The sequence below is a fragment of the Bos indicus x Bos taurus genome, chromosome 20, assembly GCF_003369695.1.
Source record: "Bos indicus x Bos taurus breed Angus x Brahman F1 hybrid chromosome 20, Bos_hybrid_MaternalHap_v2.0, whole genome shotgun sequence".
NCBI lineage: Eukaryota > Metazoa > Chordata > Mammalia > Artiodactyla > Bovidae > Bos > Bos indicus x Bos taurus.
Genome location: NC_040095.1, coordinates 33,327,735 through 33,346,581, shown reverse-complemented (window position 1 = coordinate 33,346,581; position 18,847 = coordinate 33,327,735). Strand labels below are relative to the sequence as shown.

Genomic DNA, 18,847 nt, shown 5'->3' with positions numbered 1-18,847 from the left:
ATCTCAGGGGGTTACTGTGCATGTGAATTGAGCTGAGGCACATTTGTAGAGCATCTGCCATGGTGCTTAGCATATAGAGAGCCCTCCGTCAAAAGTGGTTATTTTGTGTTATCTCTCTTCCAGGATTACGAACTTGAATTACCTTATTTTCAATAGAGAATTAATTCTGTGTTTAACGTATTTAAGAGACAGACAGTAGGAGAAAAAGTAGTGTTAGATGGTTGTCCTCTAGAAGTCATATAAGGATGTGTGTTGTCCAAACACTTTTACTTCTTTTTCTTTTCTTTATGCTTATTTTCTGCACTACTGACCTGGTTGTTATCTTTTGGAAGCTCAAGTTTGTGTTTGTGTCGTGGATGTGATCAGATGTTTGGTTCTGAGAATGGCAAAAACATCACATCACATGATGGAGTCCCTTCAGATGCAAATGAAAAATTCACTGTAGTGTAAAATTTTTATTAACAGTAGCAAATCCATCACATTAATTATGTTTTATTTCCTTTTCTTTTCAGATTGCTCGAGCCACATTGTTTTCCCTTGTCTTTGGTTCCAACAAAATTCTGTTCATCACCTCCTGCCTTGAAAGACGGATTTGTTCAAGTTGGTTATGAAAGAGATTTTTTTCTTTACATATCCTCTTTGCTCTGAGTTCTAGCTCTCTACTGATGTTCATAATCTACTTCCTCCTCCTGTGATGAAGCAGTGCTAAAAAGCATTTTATGTGTGCCTTTCAGTTTTTAATCAGGTTTTAGTTTGTGATTTTTCTTCTTTGGCCCAAAGTGATTAGAATTCTGCAGAAGGCAGTGTATCTCCTATGGTAAGGGAAATCAATATCACCACCCAATGAATTAGAAATGTAATCATGCCAGAGGGCTGCTAAACATTTCCATTCTGAACATGAAAGTAGGAATCTATAAGCAAGGTTTTCAATATAGAGAACGTTCCGTATTTTTTCCATTGAAAGGAGTCGCTTAAAGTTTTTCATGACTACCAGGGCTGGGGTGAAGCATTCTATTTATTCTAGGAGCCAGTGAGACATTTAGCCAGTGTGACATTTAGCCAGTGTCTGGCGAGATATGGGTCATGGTACTTTGAGCAATTTTCTTGTTCAGGAAGGAACACGAGTCATCTGCCACTGTCATTCGGGAGAACTTTCTTGCCTTTGGGACCATATTAATTCATGCTCTTCTCACTCCTTGTTATGATGAAACTTTGGCTCCAAACCCCAGTAAGTGTCTCTGTGCTCACAAAGGAGTTGCTGTTCATCAGGATTTTCTCAACGCCACCAGCCATGCTTGGTCCATGGCAGTTTCTGTCTCTCAAATGCCAGGCCCTTGAACATATACTCACTGAGTGTCTGCTGAAATGTCCCCAGACGTAGGTACTATTCAGAGGTGTGTGCTGTCTTCAGCTGCAGTGCATGGGTGACCTGTAAAGAACTGGAGGTTCTAAACACTGTCCTGTGGACTGGCTACCTCACAGGCACCCAGGGAACTGAACAATAGATTATTACTTGACCTTTCTTCTCCCCCCAACACCCCTCATTTTGTAAGTTTGGGGTAGAGCCTGAGAATCTTTTTTCTTTGTTTTAAAATTGCTGCTAGTGATTCTGACAGAGACGGCCAGGTTTAGACACTGTTGAGTTAGACTTTCTCATACAGAGGTCCCTTCTGCAAGAAAGAGGAAGGGGCTAGAACCAAAGCAGATTAAATATCTTTCCCCATTTTCTGCAAATCTCGATGCCAATCTGGGTGCTGTGTTTCCTATCAACTCCCGTAATGGAGCCAGAATGGATCAGGATGAGCAGGACTTTGAGAAGCAGGCTCCATAGAATTTTGTTCTAATGCCCACAGCAGAGCTGTTCCAGCTGCAAGTCCTCTTCCAGGCCGATTTTCTTTACCACCCCCTTGAGTAGCAGAGAACTAAAAGGATAAAGAAAGGCACCAATAGAGAAACCAAACAAGCATGATGACTCCCTAAAGGCTCAGACTTCAGATTCTTCCTTGCTTCACCATGAAATCTTACCTCTTGGCATTATGGGCTAATGACATGTCCTCAAATCTGACCCAGCTCCAGCAACGTGACGGGGCACGGGAGGGTGGTGGGCGAAGAGCAACCTTATGCTTCTCTTAAAAGTCGTCAGTGGGAAATGCAGACTTCCATGAACATGTTGATACGATGTAAACATTTCTCCGTGTTCATAATGGCTTTTGTTGGGTGTGATTGCCAGTGGACAGCCCATAACACCTCACTAGGAAGAGTTGACTGACAAAGACATTTCTGAAATCTGATAACAGACTTTCCTGAAAGTATAAGAGAAGTTACTTGGGCAGTATCCATTCAAATAATTTTGATAAAATGCTTAGTACAGTGCTTCATTTGGGAAGCAGTCAATAAATTATAGTACAGTGGCATTAATATCTTTATTTCAATTAATGATGGTATCAGTGTTGTTAATTAGGACTGTACAGGAAAAAATTATTTTAAGGACAGTTTTCAAAGTGAGCTATTTGAATGTAGTTTGCCTAATGATTACAGAAGTCATGGTTTTTAGGCTGAATATATCTAAAGAAACAATTTATTAATGCAAAAGAGATGTATTCTTCCTCTCTCCATCTTTTATTTCTATTTAGGATGAAGGTGCCACATTTCCTGTTGGGAAAAACATAATGTATACTTGCAAAGAAGGATACTCTCTGGTTGGAGACCCTGTTGCCAGATGTGGAGAAGATTTGCAGTGGCTTGTTGGGAATATGCATTGTCAGAGTGAGTGGCCTTGGTCGTGGTATTTCATTTAAGATGAGTGGGAAGGAATAAATCAGAATAAAGAGCTACTCATCATGTACTCCTGTCTTGATCTCTTTTTTTTCCTGAAAGGCTCATATGATTCCAATCAGGTTTCAGGAGTACCTTGAAAAAATCCTCAGCTTTCTGTAGTTGATAGTGGTCCTGTTAGACGAGGCACATTTTACTACGTTTTTATTCCTTTTTTTTTTTTAAACTCTTTTTTGGCTGCACCACATGGCCCGTGGGATCTAATCCAGTATCCCTTGCATTGGCAGCATGTGACTAATGGAATTTTAATTACTGGACCACCAGGGAAATCCTAATTGCAATTTTAAAGTTTCTGGGGTAAATCAGAATAGGTCAGGAAGCTCAGTTCTAGCCAAGTTCTAGCCAGTTCTCAGTCCTAGTGAAGACATTCTTCAGAGTTCAGTTAGCAGGGATGTACTACAGTCTACTTCCTCAAGTGCTTTGGAGCCTAGTCTGTTTAGATCCAGGCCTCTGAGTAAGTGCTCCTGTATGTCATATCACCCTATCACTGTTCTCGGGTTTCCCTCTCAGCTGTTCTACAATGTAAGATTCTGTAGCAGATGGATAGACAGCACTACTGGGATGTATTTTTCCTATATTGATTGTTCTGTGCTGTGTGAGGAAAGTCTGCATGCACATACATTTTACTCTCTTGGGTACATACCTATTAGTGAAATATCTGAGTTATCAGGCACACACACGTTTAGATTTGGTATGCTACCGATTTTGGTGAAGAATCCACTTGCAGGGCAGGAGACCACTTGCAATGCAGGCAATGTGGGTTCAATCCCTGGGTCAGAAAGATCCCCTGGAGAAGGAAACAGCAACCCACTCCAGTATTCTTGCCTGGGAAATCCCGTGGATACAGGATCCTGGCGCACTACAGTCCATGGGGTTGCAAGAGTCGGACATTACTTAGGGACTAAACCACCACACCAGTTTTCCAAGTGGTTGTATCAATTTACATCTTGGACAGAATCCAAGAAGTCAAGATTGCTCTGTATCCTCACCTACACTTGATAACATCTATCTTTAAAATTTTTTTTAGCCATAGTGGTGAGTGTGTAGCAGTATCTTGTTTTCTAATTTGTATTTTAAAATTTGTATTTCTTCTGATGACTAATGTTGTTAAGCCTGTTTTCATATAGTTATTGCCATTTGGATACTTTTTTATGATGAAATGGCTGTCTAGTCTTTTGGACATTTTTTTTCTGGTGGTTTTTTAGTCTTTTTATTAATGACTTGGAAATTCTCCTGTTTCCTTTGTCTCTGTCTCTCTGTCTCTCCACCCTTGAGTCTTTCAGAAGAAATAGGATATCAATACTACTGAATAGAATGTATTAATAAATATTCCCTAGCTAGGAGTAATGAAGCTAAAAGTCGGTTCTTTGAAAAGATTACTTTGCTTTAAGAGCTTCTTTTTCTTTATTGTGTATCTACTGGTGAGGAATTGTCCCACTCTTTGTTCATCTGCAACATTCTTGTTTTATCTTTACTTTTGAAGGATATTTTTACTGGGTAAGGAATTATTGTCTTTCAGCCCTTTAAAGATTTTTTTACATTGCCTTCTGACTTCATTATTTTCTAGTGAGAAGTCAACTTTTAGGTTTATTGTTTCTCCTTTGGAAATCATATACTGTTTTGATCTAGATGTTTCTAAGAATTTTTTTTTTTTTAGAAGCAACTCTACTCTGATGTGCCTAAGCGTGATTTTCTTTGTCCTAGTTGATCTTCAAAGCATTTTTTAACCTATCCTTTAATGTCTTTTGTCAATTTTAAAAAATTATTCACCTTTTTCCTTAAATATTGCTGTCTAATTCTTGCCCACCTCTGCTCATGAGACATCGATGAGACATTTTTTACAAAGTATACACATATACATACGTGTATATATATGTGTGTGTGTGTGTGCTACATTTCTTTCTTTTTATGTTTGTTTTGGGATCTTAGTTACTTGAAAGTGAAAATGTTAGTCACTCAGTTGTGTCTGACTCTTTGCGACCCTATAGACTGTAGCCTGCCAGGCTCCTATGTCCATGGGATTTTCCAGGCAAGAATATTGGAGTGGGTTGCCATTCCCTTCTCCAGGGGATCTTCCTGACCCGTGGATCAAACCTGGATCTCCCGCATTGCAGGCAGATTCTTTACCATCTGAAACATCAGGGAAGCCGAAGCCTCTTAGTTCCTTGACCTGGGATCAAATCCAGGCCCGCGGCAATGAAAGCACTGAGTCTCAACCACTGGACCACGAGGGAATGCCCTATATTTCTTTGCTTTACATCAATTTTTCTCTTTCTGTTTCATTCTAAGTATGTTCTGTTGATCTATATTCTAGTTTTTTAATTCTCGGTACTCTTGTTATAATCTGCTTTCAAGAACTCTACTGAATTCTTAATTTCATTTTCCAATTCCAGATAAACCATTTGTCCACTTTTCTATACTTTCTAATTCTCTGTGGAAACTCTCCCTCTTCTAATTTAATTTTTTCCAACATACTAATCATAGTTATTTCATGGCTTGTGTCTGTTAGCCCCATCGTCTGGATCTGCTGTAGATCTGTTTCTGTTGTATTTTTGAATATTAGATTAGTTTTGATTGAATGCCAGACTTTATTTGTAAAAAAATAAATAATTTGAGACTTTGGATGATGTTATCCTTCTCTAGAAAAAAGATTAGGTTTGTTTCTGGCAAGAACAAAGTTGATTTATGTCCAGTTTACCTTTATCCTAGGTCATAACCATTAAAGGATCATAAGGGAAAGTATTGGATTTCTACTGAGGCTGCTTTTTTGTAACAGGACTGGACTTTAATTTTTGATCTCCTAGCCCTGCGAGACTGCTAAAAACTCTCTGTAGCTATTCAGCTTCAGAGCTGCAGCTTTCTCCTTAGTTTAGCAGCCCTTCAGCACATTAAAAAAATTTTTTTTTTGTTTTAAATTTACAAATAGCCTCAAGGACAAAAACATTATCAAATGTTGTAATCACTGCTTTAGACTTTCCTTTTTCTAGAGTCTTATACCTTGGGATTTCCACTGCTCTGATTGTTCTCTGATGCTCTCTGATTGTTCTCTGATGCTCTCAGAAATAGTTTTTCTTATAACTTGTACAGCTTTCCTATATGTCTTAGTGGGAGCATTAGTGTGAAACCAGCAAATATATCATGGCCAGAAATAAACAGTCCTGATGCTAGATTATTAGCTATTTGAAGGTGGAGTATGTGAGCAATATTTTGTGTCCATAGCAGCATTCAACACACTTGGCCAAGTGTAGGCCCTCAGTAAATGCTGGTTTTGAATGAATGAATGGATTTTCTGATAAAAATGGTGCCAAAATAGAGCAGGACTTTGTAGAATATTGTCCAAAATCCCACTAGAAAGATTTTTTTTTAAGTCATTAATTCTGACTTGCTTTCTACCATTATGCATGTTTTTCATTTTTTTTTTTTAAGTAGAAGATATGAACTAATGACTGTAATGGAATAAGGAAAGATAGAAATGGGAAACCAAGAAAGATTTAGCACTTTTATGGTTGCAAGGTTAAAGGTGGTTCTTTAAAAATTTCAGATAGCAAAATATCTAATTGGACATATGCAATGATATGCAAATGAACACAGCTCTTGGGAAAATTTTGGTGAGACTTCACCAGATGAGAGAGAGAAGTGGCAGCTGTGAAAAGTCCAGTTTTGACAGCAGGCTGGACTTGGGGACCTTATAGTGCTTATTCATTTTAAATTGTCATATGACTGTGAGGGCAGGGGTGAGAGGGTGGGAACTGTCTTGGTTTTCAGTCGTTTACATCACTACATGACAAGCACGGTGGGACATGTCTTTCAGGGCCTTCTAAGAGTGAACTCACCTTTTCTACCTTGTCCTCTAATTTGAAAAAGTAGAACAAGTGTATCAGCACCATTCAGGGCTGTCATTTTTAAAAAGATGGTCTAGGAAAGCAAGGAACCTTGTATTCTGCTCTCTTTTCTCTTTAGAAATTGCCTGCGTTCTGCCTGCACTGATGGATGGCATACAGAGTCATCCCCACAAACCTTTCTACACCATTGGCGAGAAGGTGACCATTTCCTGTTCAGGCGGCAGATCCTTAGAAGGTCCCTCGACATTTCTCTGTAGTTCCAGCCTTAAGTGGAGCCCTGAGGTAAAGGATGTCCAGTGTGTGCAGAGAGGTGAGTGGCTCCTGGGTCTGTCCACGGACACATGGACTCTGGGAGTGAGAGTCCCTGTGGCCGTCCTGAACTGCTGTAACGGAATCATTCCCTCCATCCAGACCCCACTATGAGAAGGAGGTCTAGACTGGGTAACTAGATTTTTTTGCATATAACACATAGACTCGCAGAATTCAAGGAAAGGCAAGAATAGCCCAGGTGATTCTCAGATTTTAACTTAAATCCTTCATATCCAAGATTAGTTTTATATTTGTAGGATACCAAAAAAAACAAAGAATTTCTAAAAGCTGATTTCTGGCTTCCTCCTGATTTTTTAAAAAGGTACTTTTATGAAATACAGAGTTGAGATCACAATTTATATAAAATCCTGCCTATTTCATTTTTGGGTTTATTAGTACTTATTAGTTTATTAGTATTTATTACTTTATTAGTGTTATTGAAATTGAATATTTAAAAGCATTTACATTTAAGCCTACAAAGCAGAAGTTATGAAAGGAAAAGTATTGTGGTTTGTGAAATTATTCTTAATAGTAAAAATCCAAATATCCAGTATTTTGAACACATGGCAAATTTAAATGGCCTTTAAAATAAAATTTAAAAAAATAAATAAATAAATAAATAAAATGTTTTCAATTTTTATTGGAGTATAGTTGATTTACAGTGTTGTGTTAGTTTTAGGTGTACAATGAAGTGAATCAGTTATACGTACACATGTATCCACTCTTTTTTAGATTCTTTGCTCATGTTGGCCTTTATAGAGTATTGAGTGGAGTTTCTGTACTATACAGGAAGTCCTTATTAGTACCTATTTTATATATTGTAATGTGTTTATGTCCATCCCAACCTCCCAATTTAACTCTTCCCCTCTTCCCTTCTGCTCACCATAAGTTTGTTTTCTATGTGTTTCTATGTGTTTGTTTCTATGTTTTCTATGTGATTCCATTTCTGTTTTGTGAATAAGTCCACTTGTATAACATGGTCCAAACTATTTCTGTTCAGAGATACTTAAGATTTGTTTTCAAAATAAACTCTTTCTTTTTTGTTTACATTTTTTAATAAATGGACTTCCCTGGTAGCTCAGCTGGTAAAGAATCCGCTTGTAATGCGGGCGACCTGGATTTGATCTCTAGGTTAGGAAAACCCCCTGGAGAAGGAAACGGCTACCCACTTCAATATTCTGGCCTGGAGAATTCCATGGACTGTATTGTCCATGGGGTTGCAAAGAGTCGGATGTGACTGAGTGACTTTCACTTTAATAAATGGAAAATATTATGCTTGCAACAGTTAAAAACAAGGAAGAAGTCATACTTGCATTCTATTTGATATTCTTATTTCTTGAGTATATGATTTAAAAAAATTTTTAATTGGAGGATAATTGCTTTACAATGTTGTATTGGTTTTTGCCGTACATGAGTATATGATTTTTAATTCAATGTTGAAGTGTGTCTTCTATGGCAAAGATGAAATAGCTGATTCTATAAGTAACAATAATATTCCCTGGTGACTCAAATGATAAAGAATCCACCTGGCAATGCAGGAGTCTCTGTTCAATCCCTGGATTGGGAAAATCCCCTGAAGAAGGGAATGGCAATTCACTCCAGTCTTCTTGCTTGGAGAATCCCATGGACAGAAGAGCCTGGTGGGCTACAGTCCATGGGGTTGCAAACAGTCCGACACGACTGAGCAACTTTCACTTTGAAGTTTGTCATCTCCGGTGAAGATGAAGTAGTTGATTCCATGAGTGATAATATTGGGTAGACTAGATGTGCACCACTGAAAAGAGAGTAGGTTGCCTGGAGGGTTCTGTGATGGGAGACCTGGGCTGTGGTATTAAATAGACCATAGAGGACAATGAGAGGGCAGCCTGTTCAATGGAATGGCCTCCGTGCCCACCCCACGTGCTCTGTGGCTGTCAGAGGACCACAGCAGAGATGACAGCTTTGTTTTCCACACGCACCGAAGCATCACTGTGAATTTATTTGGGATAAAGTAAAGGACCTGTACCAATATTGCTAAAATTAAAGAGAACAATGTACAGTTGATGAGGTTTCTCTTTTCCTCTAAATGAAATTATATACTTTTTTTTTTCTGAAATGTTTTTTCAGTCACTTTATAGCACAATTTGGTATGAATTTTCTCCCCCTCAGCAAATTCTATTAAGGCTCTAATTAAGGATGTTTTCCAAACCTGTGTATTTTTTGAAAGACATGGATAACAATAATAACTACCCTTAAAATAAGCCTATAACAAACAAAAAAAGGCCAGGTTTGTTAGCCTCCAGAGTTTTACAATACCTGCTGTTTAAGTAGTCTTTTTGTTTTTTAATTGTAGTAAAATACACACAACATTTATCATTTTAACCATTTAAATATGTGCAATTCAATAGCATTAAATACATTCCCATTATTGTTCAACCCTCACTGTCATCCAACATTCCATCTTCCCAAACTGAAACTCTACCCATTAAACACTTGTCTCTCATTTATCTCCACCCCCAGTGGTATTTAGCCTTGATGTGAAGATATTTGATTTTAAAATAGTGAAGGTACATTCTGTAGGTGGGCTCTAAGAGTGGGTTTACTTGGTTAATTAAGCTATGAAGATGACAAAGCCATGTTCTTTCTACATGCAAGTCTCTTGTCTAGGTAATTCCACAAGTGATTTTTCACAAAGCAATTACGAGAACTTTTAGAAAATATGTAAAATCTAAAGTTCTATCCTTAAGAATTATTAGCAAAAAACTGCTAATAATAATGCAGAATTCATTTATACAGCTTAATCATTGAACTTCAGCTTGGGTGCATTTAGATCAGACTTTCTCAACCCCGACACTATTGGAATTTTGGAACCTGATAATTCTTTGTTGTGGGAGCCTGTCCTATGTATTGTAACATGTTTGGCAGAATCCTTGGCCCCTGCTATCTCACAGGGGTGACAACTGAAAATGTCCTTTGGCATTGCCTAATGTCCCCTGTGGAGCAAAACTGTCCCTGGTTGAGAAGCATTGATCTAAATAATCCCATTAAAGTATTTTATTTTGGAATCATTTAAGATTTCAGAAAAGTTGTCAAGTATAGTTTCCATATACCCTTTACCCATCTTCCAATACTATTAACACCTCACATACCTTGACATAATTTAGTTGGTCAAAACCAAGGCATTAATATTAATTAGTACAACACTGTCAACTAAACTACAGACTCTTCATTCATCACGTTTTTCCACGGATGTCGTGTTCATGGTCTAGGATCCAATTCAGGATACTACATCGCATTTAAGATAATACCATCTTAAAGACAAATGCTTGAAGAATAAATACTTGCTACAGACAATGCTGGACACGACAGACACACTTCACCTTGCCACCATTTTTACAAGTTTATGCCTTCCTTGTTCATGAGATTTTCCTGTCATGTCTAAAGCTCTTAAGTTTTCCAAAAGTAAGGAAGCATTCTACAGTTTGTGCATCTATAAAAACATGACCTTCAGACAAATGACCTTTATAGGTATATCTAACAGGTAACTCAGAGAAGGCAATGGCACCCCACTCCACTACTCTTGCCTGGAATATCTCATGGACGGAGGAGCCTGGTGGGCTGCAGTCCATGGGGTCCCTAAGAGTCGGACACGACTGAGCGACTTCACTTTCACTTTTCACTTTCATGCATTGGAGAAGGAAATGGCAACCCACTCCAGTGTTCTTGCCTGGAGAATCCCAGGGACAGCGGAGCCTGGTGGGCTGCCGTCTATGGGGTCTCCCAGAGTTGGACACGACTGAAGCGTCTTAGCAGCAGCAGCAACAGGTAACTAGTTTGATGATGAAAAAGTATATGCCACGGAATTCCATTGTAATGAAGCTGCCAGGAAGTGGAAATGGCAAGGCAAGTAGAAATGGCAAAATGAACACTGTTCACTTTGTAGTCAGGCCCAGCTGTGGCCATGGCAAATTAAGCTCTTTGCAAGTCAGACCAAGGTGTTTCCCTGACAAAACTGGAATGATAATTGGCTTTCTATCAGTTTGTAGAAAACATGAAGGAAAGGATTTTATCTATGTAAATACCTCCAGACATTTACTCACTGTTGAGGGGAGACCACTTGGACATTTACATGTAAGAGATTATTATAGTCATCCTTGAGATACTAAGAGTTCTTCTTCTATAGGTCAGCTTATGGTATGCTTTCTGTCTCGTGATAGGTGTAGTGAGCAAAATGTACCCAAATAACACATGGTTTTTAAACCCCACCTTCTCTTTAAAAATTTTTAATTGGAGGATAATTGCTTTACAATGTGTTGGTTTCTGCCATACAAAAATGTGAATCAGCCATAAGTATGTATGTGTCCCTTCCTCTTGAACCTCCCTCCAACTCCCCACACCATCCCATACCTCTGGGTTGTCGCAGCACACTGGGTTGAGCTCCCTGCATCAATCGTCAGATTCCCACTAGCTATCTCTTTTACATGTGTAATGTTTATGTTTCAGTGCTACTCTCTTAATATGATATTTTAAACTCCACCTTTTTGAAGAAAGGGAGCCTACACCATGGGGCTTCAATTCAGACAAACATAGACTTAAATCCTGGCTTGGACAATTTGTTAACTAGCATGAATTTCTTGACTTTTCTGACTCTTAGTTTCCTCATCTCTTAAATGGCTATTTATTAAGAAGAATTCAATATCATATAAAAAGGGCAGGATCAAGAGTCCATGCTCAAGAAATGGTGGCTATTATGACCAAAGACGTTATTTGTTGGGTCTGTGACGCTGTACCTCTTATAAAATGCTTTATAGCTTTATTAATTTATTGATTATAAGAATTTATTGCCTGGTTCAACAATTGAAATAATCCTTGTTTACTACAAAGAAGCTCTTCTCCTAATGGTCACATCTCCATTATTCTTTTCTTTTAGAAGCACCTTTGACACCGAAAGTGCCTAAATGTCAGCCCTGGGAGAAACTGCAGAATTCAAGATGTGTTTGTAAAATGCCCTATGAATGTGGGTAAGCTCTGTTTTATTCTCTGTTTTATTTTATTCAAAACAGATTGAATGATTTCTTAGATGCTAGTCTCTGTTGGATCAAAGGTGTTACTGACCAAGGATCAAGGTCCTTCACATTTCAATCCAGTCCATCTGCTGCCTGTTTTTGCCTGGATCACCAGGGCTGACCATTGGTGGTGTCGGGCAGTGTTCTAATCTGGCTGGTGAGAAAGGCTGAAGGATTACTTAAGGCTGCTTGTTTTCTGTATAAAATGGGACAAAATAACAAAACCTGAGGATTTAGAGTTTGAGGAGATTAGGGCTGAAATTCCCTTGAGACATAAACTTTTTTTTTAATCGTTCATTTATTTTGGGCTGTGCTGGGTCTTCGTTGCTGCAAGCAGAGGCTACTCTCTAGTCGTGGTGTACACATTTCTCTTTGCCATGGCTTCTCTTGTCACAGAGCACGACCTTTAGGGCGCGCAGGCTCAGTAGTGTCGGCTCCCAGGCTCTAGAGCGCAAGCTCAGTAGTTGTGGCGCATGGGCTTAGTTATGCGTAGCATGTGGGATCTTCCTGGATTGGAGACTGAACCAGTCTCTCCTGCATAGGCAGGCTGATTCTTTACCACTGAGCTACCAGGGAAGCCCCAGAGACATAAACTCTTAAAGCAATACCGACAGAGAAAAAAGCAGCTGCTTTTCTAATTCTTGAAATATGTTTCTAGATTTGCATTCCAAGAACACCATCCCACTTGAAATCACTCCTTTGTAGAAATATAGCTGAAGTAATTACTAAGTGTTGGGTACAGATGGCATGATTAAATTAGGACCAGAGGAGCTTTATTGGTGGGACTATTTACAGAAATGTGGGTCGAGTAAAGAAAACTGCACACGACAGAGCAGTATTCCTGAATTGGTAGAAGCTGAACTGAACTGGTTTACATTTTTTTCCACGCCTAAGTCAAAAGTTGTGAGAGAGGAGCATTTATGAAAACCTGTTGACAGAGGGTTAGTTGAGGAGGAGTTGAGTCTCATTCTAGGGGCTTCAGAGATGCCTAGGAGTGAGCCAGGGGAATAAACACCCCAACTGTACTCTCTTTCCTCCCTCCTTTTCTGCCAGAACCCCACAATGATCAAACATTCCTGAAGCTAGAGGACAAGGAAGTCTATTGATGTGGTCCGTACACTTCAGCTTCCCAGGCAGGGTGAAGAAGAGAGGAGGGTGAATCTGGAGAGGCAAATAGGAAACATCCAGTCCCTAGGACTTACTGACCACCTCTAAGGTTAACAATCAAAACACAAATTTATTGGCCAGTTACTTGGCTTTCAGTTAGTATGGTCATCAAAACACATATCCAACTCCTTGAATACTTACATTGTGTGGTGATGACTAAGGGGTATCCTATAAGAAGTAAATTTTTGTGTGAAGGAGAATATATAGCTGAATAACATAAATGGAAATTGTAAAAAAAAAAAAAAAGGAAAGAAAAGATAAAGGAGAAAAAGGAAACAAACACACAAAAAAGTTCAGCCCAGAATCTTCTGACTGTGCTGTTATTCTCTGTTAATCATTGTTTACTTTGATTCACCTTCATCTTCCTTTCAACTTCTTTGTTTCATTGAGCTGATCTGCAGCCTGTTGTTTATACACATGGGAAGAGTTTTAATGTCTGATATGGGCTTCCCAGATGGCCCAAGTGGTAATGAATCCACCTGCCAATGCAGGAGACGCAAGAGACATGGGTTTGATCCCTGGGTGGGGAAGATCGCCTGCAGTAGGAAATGGCAATCTGCTCAAGTATTCTTGCCTGGAAAATTCCATGGACAGACAAGCCTGTCCTCTGGGCTCCTCCATGGAGCCACAGTCCATGGGGTTGCAAAGAGTCAGACACAACTGAGCGACTGAATGTGCACTGATAACAAGGGAGGTGGCTTGTAAGTTCTTTGCCGTTTAAGCTGTTCTAAGTACTTCTATTTAAAGTTTAAATAAACAGATTAAAAAAAGGATACAAGGATTTGTTTCCATTATGTATTTCTGTATTTCTTTGTCCAAACAAATTTAGCTCTTGGTTAAGAGAAGAAAACATTAGAGCTAAATATATGTCAGTAAATATAGATTCTGTCTGTTATTCAAAAATGCCTTTTGTTGTCTAAGGTTTCACTACGGTAATGGCATCCTTACCCATCAGTATTCAGATAAGTGGTTGTTTTTATTATTGACATTTCAAATACTGGCATTTTTTTAGCACCAATGCATAAGGAAAAAAATTAACACATTTCATGGAAATATTTCTAAACTATTTTGTAAACATAGATACTCTAAAAATAGCATTGAAAGATAGAGTTCATCTTCCCTTGAGAATTCAGTCATCAGCTGTGGATAATGCTATCATGTGGACATGAACTCTCAGGGTTGCTGGGCTGGGAACAGCTGCTTTCTTCTACAGTTAGTGGTCCCATTTTTTCAAAATTTATTTATTTTTTAATTGAAGGATAATTGCTTTACAGAATTTAGTTGTTTTCTGTCAAACCTCAACGTGAATCAGCCATAGGTATCAGTTTAGTTCAGTTCAGTCGCTTAGTTGTGTCCGACTCTTTGTGACCCCATGAACCACAGCACGCCAGGCCTACCTGTCCATCACCAACTCCTGGAGTCCACCCAGACCCATGTCCATTGAGTCGGTGATGCCATCCAGCCATCTCATCCTCTGTCGTCCTCTTCTCCTGCCCTCAATCACATGGTCGCATTTGACTTTGGTCCCTCCGAGTGCGTGTGTGTGTGCTAAGTCACTTCAGTTGTGTCTGACTCTTTGCAACCCTATGGACTGCAGCCCGCCAGGTTCCTCTGCCTATGGAATTCTCCAGGCAAGAATACTGGAGTGGGTTGCCATGCCCTTCTCCGGTGATCTTTGCTAATTTTCTGTCTCCTCCTTTGTTATCAATCTACCTGTTGCTAACAGACCATTGCCTTCTCTTTTAATTTGCTGTATCTGATCTGTTCTAAATGAAACTAGATCGACACCAGATATCTAAGATTATAAAACTTGTGAGCAAATAAAGAGCAAAATATGTTCATTTTGAAGACTGGAGGGGATTGGGCCCTAGAAATGTGGGGGATTTGAGTTTCTGTCCCCTCATTTGGCTGTGGGAGACAACATCTGAGGCACTGAGCCCAGAGCTTCACCTTTCACTTTTCATTCTCAGCTTTGAGGAAAGAAAATTTTGTAAAGGAAGTAATTTAAAAATGTTGTTTCAGGTCCTCATTGGGTGTATGTGCTCGAGATGAGAGAAGCAAAAGGATACTGCCTCTGACCGTTTGCAAGATGCACGTTCTCCAGTGCCAGGGTAGAAATTACACCGTGGCTGGTAGGGAGAGCTGCACTCTGCCTGCCTCGGCTGAAAAAGCTTGCGGTGTGTGTCCACTATGGGAAAAATGTGATGGTAAGGGACATTTCATATTTGTGACTATAAAAATACTTCAGTAGTAGGAGTGAAGTTTTCAAACATGTAGTGTGCTATTTTAGCAACAGATGAAAGCACATCCCTAAGTATGTCAAAGACTCAGACTGGTCTGAGTTTGAAGCCTGGCATCAGGCTCAGAACCTGCTTACTCTGGAGTGAAATGCCTCCCTTGCCTGGTCCTGTATACTGGAGCAGGTAGACATTCCTTTCTCCAGCGGATCTTCCTGACCCAGGGATTGAATCCCAGTCTCCTGCTATCCCCACTATCCTCCCCCGCTGCCTTCCCTGGGGAGGCGAAGTGGTGGATGAAGAATCCTCCCTGGTGGTCTGAACTTGTTGGGTCACTCAGTCGTGTCTGACTCTTTGAGACCCAGTCGATAGTAGCCTGCCATGTTTCTCTGTCCATGGAATTCTCCAGGCAAGAATGCTGGAGTGGGTTGCCATTTCCTTCTCCAGGGGATCTTCCTGACCCAGAGATTGGACCCAGGTTGACTGCATTGCAGGTGGATTTGTTACTGTCTGAGCCAGCAGGGAAGATCTGATGGCCTGAATGTCCTCCCAAATATCACATTCCACCTTCACGATTTTTGCTCTGTTCTTGTATTATCCATATTATGTATTCATTAAAAAAGAAACAGCCTCACATAAAAATAACAAATTTTAAAAGAGGAAACTTTATAGCACATCTTTAATAGGAAATATCCCTTACCATAAATATTAGGTAACCATAAAAATGTCTTTCCAGGTGGCTCAGTGGTAAAGAATCTGCCTGCCAAGCAGGAGACAAGGGTTTGATCCCTGGGTTGGGGAGATCCCCCGGAAGAGGGCATGGCAACTCACTCCAGTATTCTTGCCTGGAGAATCCCATGGACAGAGGACCCTGGTGGGTTACGGTCCATGGGGTCACAAAGAGTCAGACACGACCTAGCGACTTAGCAACAACAAAGGGGGCATGTTGGAAGCACACCAGTGCCAGGCTGACACTTTCTCCTAGAAGCAATCAGAAGGATGTGATGGAAAAGGAGGTACTACTTGCTGGTCTCCTGTCCTGGCGTCCTGGTGGCACTTAATAGTGATCTTGACAACCACACCAGGGGCCCCACCTCTGAGGGGGAAGAGCTGAGTTGTCCAAGCCAGGCCTTGGTCCTCAGTTTCCCCATCTATAAATCTGGGAGCCTGATGGTGCTTTCTGGATCTGTAAGGTCTCTACCAGCTCCTCAGGGCCTCCCGCTCCTGGCTGGTACCCCCTGGGCATCTTTCCCCTCACCCCTGTCCCATTTGCAGCAGAGGCAGTGACACATAAAACTCTATGGCCATCCGTGTCTGCGACACTTTCGGTTTGGCAGTCATCACAGTCTGCTGGCTGATCTGGTTACCCTCCTTCAGGGGATGCCTGGCCGGTGTATTCCAGCATCACCCCTTCAGCGCCCACACAGCTTTCCTTCCCACTCGTTTCTGTTTGGTCTTTATGCAGTATGAGGCCTTTTGGGTTTCACGTCCTCTCTCTCAAAGCAAGTTAATTCTCCTTTACTTTGTCTCCCTCTGAGGCTTGCCGCCCGGCTCTTTGCTGAGGTCTCCGCCTTCGGTCTGGGTGTTGAGGGATCACATCATGTTTGGGGCGCCCCTGGGCAGCACCTGAAGGAGAGAACCGCCCCATGGGCGTCCAGTCGACAGGAAGCCTGGCACCAGCCTCAGAACTTGCTTACTCTGGAGCAAAATGCCTCCCTTTACTGGAGCAGGTTGCCATTCCCTGCGCCAGGGGATCTTCCTGACCCAGGGACTGAACCCGGGTCTCCTGCATTACAGGCAGATTATTTACCGTCTGAGCCACCAGGGAAGCCCACACGGGGTGGGGCAGGTAATGGTGACAGGAACACCGGTAGCTCTCCAGTCACCACTTGCATAACTTTGGATGGGATGCGCCTGGCCTCCCTCATCTCCACCAGGTGCCGTTAAGCCTCTCTCGTTTCTTTTTCCAGCCGAGGGCAGCGAATGTGTCTGCAGAGCCGCCTCGGAGTGCGAGGAAGCAGGATTTAGCGTCTGCGTAGAGGTGAACGGCAGGGAGCAGACGATGACCGAGTGCGAGGCCGGCGTCCTGAGATGCAGAGGACTGAGCATCTCCGTCACAGGCATCCGGCCCTGCGCCGCCGAGGCCGCGTAGTTGCCGGCGCCTGAGGTCCGGCTCGCCGTCCCGCAGGCGCTGTGGCTGAACTAAAGCTCTGCATAGCCAGCCCTGTAGACGGCTTCCCAGCACGCAGGCCCATTCTTTCTCCTTCCCCTCCGTGTCCCCTTCCCCCAACTCGAACCCCTGCATAATCCCACAGCTCTTTGTCCTCCCAAACCCGAATTCAGATCTTTCTCTTCTCTTTCTAAAAAATGTCAGTCTGAAGGATATTGATGAACCTTTGCAGATGTTTTGTACTTCTCTGGACCTTGCCTTTTTTTTTTTAATCTGAAAATTAGAGGGTTAGACTAGAGAAATTTCAATGCTCTATGATTGTTTTAAGTATGATTGACTCCACTCATGAGCCAGAATACATTCTACAAATTGATTAGGAAAACAGAAAGATTAGAGAGGCTGGCTTCACTCAGTGAAACCGAATACAAGGGGACCTGGAATGGAGGAAGACAGATAAAATTATTCCATTCCAAATGGTAATCCTTCACCCTGTTGACCCAGGCAGGACACCTGGAGATCCCTAATCTTATCAGGAGGTTGAATCACCCGTCATCAAAGTGGAATCCGTTATGTGATGGCTACCTTCTTGTCTGAGAACAAATACAATTCAGGCTTCTCTCTGGAGCTTTTCTTTAGTGTGTGCCAAATTCAAGACCTGTAATTTGCCTTCCTCTTCTCTCTCTCTCTCTCTTTTTTTTTTTTTTTTTGGTAGGAAGCATCATTTATGCTTGAGCTATTGAGTGATTGCATATTTGGGTGAAGAGTGTTCTTTAATACGGATACACACCTAGATTTTTCCGGGGACTCTACAGGTAGATCCGTTTGAAGCATTAGCTTTCTATTTATCCCCTATTCATCTTTCATCAAAACAAAATAGCAGCTGTAGGAGGTTAAATGAGTGGGCTTCAATGGGATTTAAAATGTGTGTTTATATATGAATAATATCTGTATTTTCTGATTCATTTTAATAAAACTTTAGTTTAAATCACAATGATTTTAAAACTCATTAAAGATACCATTCTTTGACATTAAAAAAAAAATCTGTGTTATGTTTAATTTTAAAGAATCTTGCCATGAAGGATGGCTAATGTGCTTTTTTTTTACATTTAAAGCATTTTAAATTACTTTGTTGAGATATGATTGACATGTAAAGAGCTGTACATGAGTCTGGGGATAAGTATACATCTGTGAGAAACTTCCCAGGTGGTGCTAGTGGTAAAGAACCAACCTGCCAATGCAGGA

General features: G+C 40.8%; 1 protein-coding gene across 1 annotated transcript in view; it reads left to right on the top strand.

Moving 5' to 3' along the window:
* Positions 1 to 18,641, top strand: part of C7 (complement C7) — a 57,028-nt gene extending 38,387 nt beyond the window's left edge. Inside the window, exons 13-18 of the mRNA XM_027520141.1 lie at positions 513 to 600; positions 2,634 to 2,766; positions 6,796 to 6,987; positions 11,896 to 11,986; positions 15,221 to 15,405; positions 17,406 to 18,641. Of these exons, the coding sequence (XP_027375942.1) occupies positions 513 to 600; positions 2,634 to 2,766; positions 6,796 to 6,987; positions 11,896 to 11,986; positions 15,221 to 15,405; positions 17,406 to 17,587 (871 nt within the window). The 3' untranslated portion in view covers positions 17,588 to 18,641. The remainder of the gene's footprint in view (positions 1 to 512; positions 601 to 2,633; positions 2,767 to 6,795; positions 6,988 to 11,895; positions 11,987 to 15,220; positions 15,406 to 17,405) is intronic.
* The last annotated feature ends 206 nt before the right edge of the window (positions 18,642 to 18,847 follow it).